The 11,043-nt window shown below is 35.0% G+C and overlaps 1 protein-coding gene across 1 annotated transcript in view; it reads left to right on the forward strand.

Annotated features, from left to right (window-relative positions):
• The window catches only part of LOC149804425 (isthmin-like), a 51,997-nt gene extending 41,617 nt beyond the window's left edge, over window positions 1–10,380 (forward strand). The window contains exons 4-7 of the mRNA XM_089932642.1: window positions 490–621; window positions 5,508–5,618; window positions 6,455–6,857; window positions 7,313–10,380. Of these exons, the coding sequence (XP_089788768.1) occupies window positions 490–621; window positions 5,508–5,618; window positions 6,455–6,857; window positions 7,313–7,412 (746 nt within the window). The 3' untranslated portion in view covers window positions 7,413–10,380. The remainder of the gene's footprint in view (window positions 1–489; window positions 622–5,507; window positions 5,619–6,454; window positions 6,858–7,312) is intronic.
• Window positions 10,381–11,043: the final 663 nt, after the last annotated feature.

Consider the following 11,043-nt stretch of genomic DNA (forward strand, 5'->3'; position numbering starts at 1 on the left):
ATCTATATTGTCATCTATGTTGACAACTATAGTGAGATCTATATTGTCATCTATGTTGACAACTATAGTGAGATCTATATTGTCATCTATATTGACAACTATAGTGAGATCTATATTGTCATCTATGTTGACAACTATAGTGAGATCTATATTGTCATCTATATTGACAACTAAAATGAGATCTATATGGACAACTACGCAAAAATTTCAAGATTTATAGATTACTCTTCCACAAACCACGTAGTCAACTTCAAAGAAAGAAAAAGTAATTGAAATTTTTTTTTAAAAAGAACATCATGAAAGTACGGGATTTGAAAAGGTTTTGTATTCACTTTAAATTTTACATTCCCTTGCGTCCTTTAGTGTGGTCAATTTGTTATAATTTCCTCGCTTAAAACACACGCTCATTCGAATGAGAATTGCGAATAAAACATTCCGTTAAAATGAAAATCAAGGCAAAAAATCTCATTTGTAACTTTCCTCCGACAGATGAAGTTGGTCCCTGGTCTGAGTGGAGCCCATGCAGCGTTACTTGCGGGTCAGGCCAACAAGAGCGAGTGCGCATGTGTGGACCCTCTTGTAAAGAAGTCGAGTCCATGATCTGCATGAAGCTATGTAAAGGTAAAGGGCATCATCTTTAAATGGACAGACATATAAAAAAAAATTGACAATAAGTGTGTTGTTTCTTTCTACACCAAGTAAAAATGCCTTTCTAAAATTGAAAAGAAAGCTACATTAAAAAAAAAACTGGTTTATCACTTTCTGAACCTAATATAACTTAAACCCTCAGATATTAATGCAGTACGGAAAGATATTATATTGATATATTTTAGGTGGTATTGTAGTTATCTCAGTCTTAGATACATTTGTATATAAATCTTTGATACATTTTATTATTGCTTGGTTATGATAGAGAGGGTATACTCTTTATTTGCTGATAAATTTTGTAGCGGCAACCCTTGTTAAATATGGTGTTAACTTGCTCAGTGGGAGATGTTACATCCATCAGTTCAGTCTGGCAAGCAACTGAAACAAATAAACCTATTATTGGTAGGAATGGTGTAATTCTAGACTCACAATAAACTACTGGTAGCAAGTTTCCCTTTAAAGCAAACCTTTTAGATATGTGGCCATTTGTTGGAAACTTTGTAGCTCTTTAATTAGGTGTAAAGTAATTAAAAGTTAAGTAGTTACATTGTAATTTGGAATTAACCAGCTCTATACGAAATATTTTCAATGTAATTTCCACTTAATATATCGTTTTCGGAAATTCTAGCACACAGAAAATCTTACCAAGGAGAGTGAATGGAAAGCGGATATAGGGCTATAATTTGATTACAGACATTAGGTTTTATGTATTTTGGTTTGCATGGAAGAGTTAGAGAAATGTTTGCAGTTAACACAATCTGACTCTAAGTTCGCTCATCATTAGTCTAGAAATGTCTCATGGGAAATGCTTTCTTTGAGGTCCGAGGGGATTATGATACGTCAGGGTCAGCCATAGTGCACAGAGACGACACAATGTATCTTTGCCAATTAAAATCAAAATTTTAACCCTGAATCACTTAGAGCCCTACAGAGACGTCAATGCGAAAACTCCTACGCCCTTTCCGACCCCGCATTTGCCTCTCATAGACATGAATAATTGAGAAGCGTGCCGTGCACACATTAAATGGGACCCCGAGTGGCCGAGTGGTCTAAAGCGCTCGCCGTTACGGATCATTCGCATCTCACCTCTGTCTGCGTGGGTTCGAGTCTCAGGTTCGGCTAATGTGTGTATGTGAGAAAGCTTGCCAGTAGCTTCTAATGGTTCGGTGGTTCTTTCAATGGTTTTCCGGGTTCTTCCTCCACCATTTATACTGGCCGCCATGCATAGCCTATCTTGTGCCGAATAATGGCCTTAAACCCTACAACAGCAACAACAACAACAAAAACAACAACACATTAAAATATCCAGTGGGTGCCCTAAATAGTGCGCTATACGGACATCAACCCAACGTACATGGCCGAATGGCGTACACGTTTTAAATTTAAAATCAATTAATCAAATAGTCCAGAGAGTCAGTCAGTAAGTATATAGAACAAAGAAAACTTCATATTGAATGAAATGTTTAAAAGAAAAACCCTCTTCTTTGTTCAATTCCACATGTGGGACACAGTAACAACAGATTAGGCTCTACAATAAATGATAAAAACTATTATACACAATGTTAACACTGATCCAAAAAATATACTACAGATAGCATCCTATACACTTGTACTATTGACATCGCTACATACTTGTACTATTGACATGCTACCTGTCTGTGGCATGATGCCCCAGTGCTAGGTATCACTTTAAACTGTCACACTGCAGACATTGTAGCGCTATGACTGAAAATTTGTTAAAGCTACGTTGTATGTATATATATATATATATATATATATATATATATATATATATATATATATATATATATATATATATATATATATATTCTATTTACATTTTAAGTCTTATAGGACTTCTTTTTAGACAGATATCTTGAATAAGAGCAAAATTATGTGGATAAATTTAATAATAAAAATAACAACAACAGCAACAAAAATGCATATATGGATATAATAAACAGAATTTTTGTTGACAAATTGACCAACTAGGTACATTGCGTATGTGCATTACAGAAATAGTAAGAGAACAAAATGGAAGGTTTGAGAATTTACATTTTAAGTTGAAGAATGTTGGAGGAAAATTTCAATCTCCAACTGAAACTTAAAACTTTGGGGATTGCATTAAAATGGCAAATGGGTTTCCCTTTACAAGCAACACAATGCAGTGGAAGAACTGAGAATATGACTGATTTGAAATTAGGCATGCAAAATGCAGAGTAAATGTATAGTATGGTTGTCATTATTGACTTACAGGGTGGGGGTCGCATTTTATCCCAGTGGGACCGAATTAGAAAAGAAAAACACATGGCATTCACCGCACTTGGAGCACTTCGCATTATCTACTCTCCTGCCGAGAAAGAAACTTGGAGTTAATGGATCAGTACATTAGGTTAACCAAAACGCTTTAGGAGAACAAGTTAAAACGTGTGGACAGAAGATAGAATTGGTGATCGTATCTGTTCTGAACCAGAACAGATTTTTTATATTATTTATATGTAATTGATAAGCCTTGTAGCTAGTAAAGTTATCGCCAAATTTATATATTAATCATCAAATGACCAATGATAGATGAGTAAACAAGACAAGCATTATACGCATATAGATGCAATAGTTTCTGCCAGGCAGCGCATCCCTGGAAAACCAACAATGTCGGATTTATGTGGACGTTTTAAAACCTTTAAAATGCGAACGGTTTTTAATTTGGAGCTATGAAGAGATGAAATTTCGTGAACCGTTAGGAATTCTTAAGTTCTCAAAAAAATTTACGAATGTCGAAGTAGTCAATAACTTAATTATGATCTGTGGTTTTTGGGAATATATATGAATTCAATTTTTGGTCCATGAAAGTCTCACAGTCTATTGGCAGGGTAAGTTTAGGATATTTACGTGAAATACAGCACTTAAAACAACGTTATCAATTCACAACGCTGTTTTAAAATCAATCTGTACAATGAAGCTCAACGATGAGGATTCGATGAGAGGTCGTCCAAAATGAACGCTGGTCATGTAACTTTCAGCCAGTGCTTCGATATGATTTTAATCACCCGAATATAAATTGCTTTGGTTGATGCCGAACAAGAGATAACAAATCCAACTTATCAGTTAAATAGTTAATAACTGACTGATTACCTTGTATGACACTGTTTCTCTAACGTGAGCGATTGTTAAAACTCAGTATTTCAAGGATGTGGTCACTACACGCATAATGAAGGTTACACTAATTTAAGCAACCCGACTAGAGACACCTACATTTTTGAAACCCCACATAATAGGTATTATACATTTTTTGTATGCTATATATTTAAAAAAAGGACAGATATAATGAAAAATGCATCTCGTTTGACCGATATTATTCCCGTTACACGTCTTTCTTTTTCGGTAATATGAAAGTAAAACACGTCATACTCTTTAATTAAATCACTGGGGAAAAAGTTAAAGATCCGCATTCATTCTTTACAAATAGGTTATTACTGAAACTGAAGATCCTCATTAATTCTTTACGACAAGGTTACGATTGAAAATTAAGATCCGCATTCTTTCTTTACAACAAGGTTATTGTTGAAAATGAAGAAGCCCCATTCATTCTTTACAACGAGGTTATGATTCAAAATGACAATCTGCATTCATTCTTTACAACAAGGTTATGATTGAAAATGTAGATCCGTATTCTTTCTTTACATCCCGGTTATGATTGAAAATGAAGATCCGCATTCATTCTTTACAAGCAGCTATTATTGAAAATGAAGATCCGCATTCATTCTTTACATCCCGGTTATTATTGAAAATGAAGATCCGCATTCAGTCTTTACAACCAGGTTATTATTGCAACACTTTTATCATTGGATCCTCCTCCGGGTAAACGAAAAGCAATTCACGATTAGTCTGCATTGTGACGACTATATTCTCAATACAAGCTCTTCTGCAATACTACTACTGTATAATTAGAATTATTCTGATAAGTTAGATTGTTTAGCCCTTGTTAAGTATAAACAATGAACAAAATGTGGGTTCAAAACGCACGTTTCGTTAAACATCACCTTTGAATAGCATAACCAGCAGAATGGTTGTACTATTGATAGCAAAAATTGACCCTCACAAGTCATTACGAATATTCTTTGCTCATATGTCCAGATATTGAGTTTTCTTTAAGAAAACAAAATGCAAAACAAACAACAAAAATTTTTTTTCAAAGAGGACACAAAAGTGCAACAAACATTCATTAAAACTGTAAATGCTTTGAAAAATCTAACAAAGAAGTTAACCTATTTACAGTTTGTTCTAGCTTCTTGACATATTCAGGTGAATTGATTACATATCTAATTGCATTTTTTAATTGATTACATATCTAGCTGCATTCCTTAAAGGATAACATCATATACTTTCTTGACCGCTCCGGTGGTCTAGTGGTTAGATCGTCCTCCTCGGATGCGGAAGGTCGTGCGTTCAAATCCCGGCCATGTCATATCAAAGACTTATAAAAATGGTCCAAGCAGCTGCCTCACTAGGCGCTCAGCATTAAGAAGTTAGTGTTAGGACTGGTCGGCCTGGTGTCAGGATAATGTGACTGGATGGGACATGATGCTACATGTCTGCAGCATGATGCCCCAGTGATAGACATCACTATAAACTGCCACATTGCAGACATCGTAGCGATATGACTGTAAAATTGTTAAAGCTATGTTAAATGTCCAAATCACACACACACACACACACACACACACACACACACACACACACACACACGGATACTTTGTTGGAATTTCTTACTTATAAGACCCTAATATTACTTCATAGCTTAAGGGTGTTAGTTCTGTAAAAAGTCGTTCTGATAACCATTTACTCGTCATTCCTTACAGATGGTTCTCAAAGCCCTATAGACACCAGCTCCCTGAGTGAGTTCTACTTGGGGGAAGGAGACGGATTTGTCCCACCTATTCAAGATATAGAGGAGGATTATCTCGATCCGGGTAATTCAAATGATACTTAGATGTAAAATCTTTAGACTTAGCCAGGCTGTACAAATATTAGCGTTGATTAAAAGAAAAAGAAAGATTCTGAATAGGTCCCATTCATTCCTCCAGATGTCAACACGCATTCTTTGTAATTTGCGTTTCTTTTCAAAGAATGAAACATTTATTTTATATTGTATACAGCCTAAAAGTTCTGCTAACTATATTTGAATCTGTAAAAGAATTGTTGTCAGATCTGTGTAGTGGAACATAATTTAAATGCTGATTCGGATCACGTGATATACAAGTAACATGGCCGATAAATTAGCCCCTCACCCGTGATGATATTGATTGGCGGTTTAGAGGTTGATATAGCTTACTCATTAAAACCTGCAAAATTCTGCAGCCAAATTTGGCTAATCAGAACCGTGTACATTTCATACACTGACCGGTATTTTTCATGGCTGTGGACTACAGTAGGCTGAAGGGTTCCTTTTGTGACATGTACAGTATATTTCCGGAATAAATCAAATGTTTGGTGACTTGTAAATTCACGTGGAATAGACAACACTCAGACCTGTGGCCATTTTGAATTTCGCGCTGGATATGGCTGTTACCAATTACCGGTATGTGTCTAAAGTGTAAGCATGTTTGTTCCGGAAAGATTCGCATGCAGCAAAATTGCACGTTTTAATTAACAGGTGACATCAGACCCATATATCGTCCATCAGTATCAACACAGATTTAAGGGGTTGATTTATCGGACTAATAAGTAACAATTTACGATAACTGCAAAACGATTTTCTGGTATAAACAATTTTCCTGAAGAAAGAAACTCATCTTTTTCGCTTCAGAAGTGGATAATTGTGGTAAATGGATTGACTGCAACAAAAAGCACGTGGCACAGTACTTGTTGAAATCTGAACTGCCGGCATGCCCGTGTTTTTACCCTCTTCAGCACGTAAAGAACAGGAATCTATGGGATTCCGGTCAGCGGAAAGAGTTTAACTGGATTGACTTCAGCGCCCCTAATATGTTGATCTACAAACCAGGGGCAAAGTACTGTATTGTGTCCAAACTAGGACAGGGCACAAAGACATTGGCAGTACAGCAGTGTTGCTATGACGACTCACTAAAGCTTGTAACTGGTGGTAAGGCAGCAGGTACCCCTATCTTAATAAGTCCGGACATCTCTGAAGAGCTACATTGGAAAGTGGATCTTCTGCCTTGGGTTATATGTAAGGGAGACTGGACGAGGTGAGAACTATTTTTAAATGAAAGTTGACTCTTGTATAGAGTATCATTTCAGACTATTTATGTATTCAGCCATAAGTTAGAATTTTTCGTTTGAAATTGCAGTTAAATCTAATCAGAAACGTTTCTGATAAATAAGAAAGTAAATGGAAAGGGTTTTGCACAAACGTTAATTCAACTGCTAATTTTAAGATCCTTAAAAAAGCTTCTACCGTTTATTGAAGTATAGATAAATAATGCGAGCATTATGTACCTACTATGGAAAATTGTGAAGCGAGTGATACCCATCAGGCTTTTTATACTAGTTGTTTTAGGCATTGACACATTAAATAGCAAACGTATGCTGAAAAACATACATTCCAACATATTTTAATATGTGTATATTTTATCCAGGAAATTGCAAAATGCTTTCTTTTTACTTTAAATCGGCAACTGATTCTATGTATACTTTTCTTTAGATACAACCAAGTCCTTCCAACGAATAATAACCTCAAATGTGAAGTAAATCCTGAAGAGGCAGAACTACATCGTCAGGCGGAGGAGGCCATGCAGTACTAAGGCTGTGGTCTATTAGTTTCACAGTTTATATTCCAAGTGGAGACCAGGGAGGTCATCATAATGGTTCGAATAATAATCTACTGATCCATGAGCTTTCCCATTCTTTTCAGTCATTACAACACACATTGATCGTGGGGAAAATAAACGAGATTAATTCTATTCTGATATATATATATATATATATATATATATATATATATATATATATATATATATATATATATATATATATATATATATATATATATATATATAACATAACTGACAGTGTACGATGCTTTATCACTAACGTTGTGTTCTGTTGAAACTGAGTATGCCAGTCTGTTTCAAATATGCTTAACCAACAAATGGCTGACTGTACGAGATTTCACTACCTTTAAAGGGACGGACACTAAGATGCAATACGATTGAATATATACCCATCCACAGACCATAATTTATATACCATAAACACTCACCAACTTCGAATAGCTAAGTAATTTCACAAATGTATTTGATATGGCATTTGTAAGGGACGATGTTTGTTGCGCTTTCGAAATGGAATTAAACAAAGCGTACTATTTTAAAGTTCCTTTTCGTAACGTAAATGCCAACTTACGATATCTTTCTCGAAGACTCAGTTGATCGTATGCAATGTATCATGCGAAATAATTCACGCTCCTTGAAAGTAGATAACTTCAAAAGCCTCAGCTACATCAAGAAGACATGTTGCCAGTTAAAGTGTACGACACCTCGTTGCGCAGAATATTGGATATTCACAATGTGCGACAATAAGATGTTCCGCTGGTACACGTGATGCTGCAAAACCAAATATGTTTATAGTATCCAACTGCTAATGTAAGTCATTGCGGCGGGCCTTGATTTAACTGTTCAAGTTTATTATCGAAATCGTACTCGATTCATTGTTGTAAATACTATTTATTTGTGCTTTAGACGACTCATTTCTCATTGTCACAAATGCTATTTATACTTGGAAAGGCTCCATTATTATTGTTACAAATACTGTTTATGTCTGGAACGGCTCATTTCTCATTGTTGTAAATACTATTTATTTCCTCTCTAATTGTAATCTGAATAGTTTTCCAATGATCAAAGAGTTTCTATTGGTTTCATGTATACATGATAGCGGCTGATGAAGAGTGAGTTGGTCATTCAAATGCGTTTCATATTTAAGAATGTACATAAATGCAACTTTTATTCTGAGTGCTTTTAGTGATGCATGTATTCAGGTTACAATGTTGTGATACATTTATTCTGGTTTCGTAGTTGTCATATATTTGTTCTATTCGAAACTACAATCATATGTAATTAATGCCATAACGTTAAATTCATTTTTCTCCTTCCATTTTCATCGCCTTATTCAGTGTAATGATTGGTTCCCATTCCATTTCTCTTCAAGTCGACGTACGTCGGATATTATCATGCTGGAAATATATTATGTTTTAAATGTGCTTACTACAGTGGATTCTTGTAATAATTTGGCAGACAACTTTAAATATTACATGTATTAATTCAAATGTTGTTGTGTTTTTTTCTTCTTCAGTTACATACCCCTCTTTCCAGTATTCAAAATTCCGTTATGTTCAGCTGTTCTGTGTTTTCTGTAGAGTTGCCTATAAAAAGCATTACAATTACACACAGGCATATCTGCTGGCTCCATTTTATAGCATTTCGTTTGAGGTTTTTGTTAAATGTTCAGTTAGTTCAACTCTGATCTATTTTTTCATATGCTGCCTTAACTTCTGTTATTCTTTTGTCGCTTAATTTATTTCATTTGCTGTAATTAGCAATAGTTATGCGGTTCTATATTGTCATTCATTTCTCACATTTTTAATTGTCTTCCAGTTAAACTGTCTTTTCTTAAATACACAAACAGAAACTTTGCGGATTATCAAGCATTTGCCATTATAAAAATATAACTACAGATGGGTACAGACAATTGTTCATCTGGTTTTACTTCTGTTGCATGAAAATAGCACGCTATGTCGAATTTAACACCTATGATTGGTTTAAAATCAATGGAGTATAATACGTTCTATATTTACCTAATAAGCTGGTCGCTAAAATTAATTGTACCTAAACGAGTGTATTGGATGGTAAATGTATTTTCCATATCAACGAGTCCTATGGAATAAGATATCTTGGTTTAATGAGCAGATTTATAGCTTGAAGTCACAGATTTTCATGGATAAAAATGCCTCTTTCAACAGTTGTAGCGATACTAGTGTGATGAAACATGTATTTTTTGCTGGTGTCCTTTCAGTCACATCAATGACAATATTCGCATATAAACATGCAAAATAGAGAAGTTCAAACTTGAGCAAGATGCAGAAAGAGTAAATATAAGTAAACGGTTTTTTGTTACTTCGTATACTTTGAAATAATATTAGAAATTTCAAATAAAAGTTATATTTTCAGCATGAATATTATATATACTCTTTCTTGTACACCTCCTGAAGTAAGGACCGAATATCTGAAGGGAAAACTGTATGCATGTAAGAATAATTATGTGGTATGCTGTCTGTAAGAAGTCGTTTGTTAGCAATTTCGTCTCCATTGCAAGTCTTTTTCACTACTAAGCCGTGCCTTATGAAATAATTTCGTCCAAGATATAAGGCAAGTAAGGTTGCTCTGCTAAATGTACGAACACATAAATTGTTAGCTCGATATAATATCAGATCCTCAACGTAGCTGTTATTGGTTGGATCAGATCTGAACGTAACTATGATTGGTTGGATCAGATCATGAACGTAAGTATGATTGGTTGGATCAGATCTGAACGTAACTATGATTGGTTGGATCAGATCTGAACGTAAGTATGATTGGTTGGATCAGATCCTGAACGTAACTATGACTGGTTGGATCAGATCCTGAACGTAACTATGACTGGTTGGATCAGATCCTCGACGTAATTGACTGGATATTGAAACGTTCATCTTCTCATACTAATATGATGCACAAACTCACTTCTGATATCACTACATTATTTGAACCAAGTAGCTGTTATTGCATCCTTTTTGGACTTTCTAAGACAATCGTTATTGTTTTGTGTTTTTTTTTCCTCAGAATGTTTCTGCAGATTTGTTAATTAGTGAATATCGTTGCTTGCAGTGGATATTAAGCAGCATTATAAAGCATAAACCGAAAATAAAATGTGCTTTGATTTTTTTTTTTTTTTTTTTTTTGTTGCTACGGCATAGGAAGAGATACCAAACAGGTGTGATTTAGCCGTTTCCAGAACGATCGAGTGCACACCAAATTCCAGTCAGTTCATTCGAATGCAACAAGTTCAAAATATGCAGCATATAGACAACACTACACGTGCTTTGCTCCGAATGGGGGTAATACACGAGTTGGAATGTCAAGGCCGTTAGTCCGAAACGTACATTCCTATGGCGTATCAAAAGAGTTCTTCTCCCTACTCTGAACAAAGCACTTACGTGGTTTTGTATTTAATACATATCCCCTTTTTATTCATACATGCGTTTAAATTTTTGTATTGTATACTTTAAAAAAATCAATTAGCATCTGGCGTTTTTATGAAACATATTGTACAATCCTTATATACATATTGGGGCTAGGCGTAGATATATGCTGTACAGCTGCGTCATTTGTCTATCCGCATTCCAGA

The sequence above is a fragment of the Sinohyriopsis cumingii genome, chromosome 2 (assembly GCF_028554795.1).
Source record: "Sinohyriopsis cumingii isolate HCF-2022 chromosome 2, ASM2855479v2, whole genome shotgun sequence".
Taxonomy (NCBI): domain Eukaryota; kingdom Metazoa; phylum Mollusca; class Bivalvia; order Unionida; family Unionidae; genus Sinohyriopsis; species Sinohyriopsis cumingii.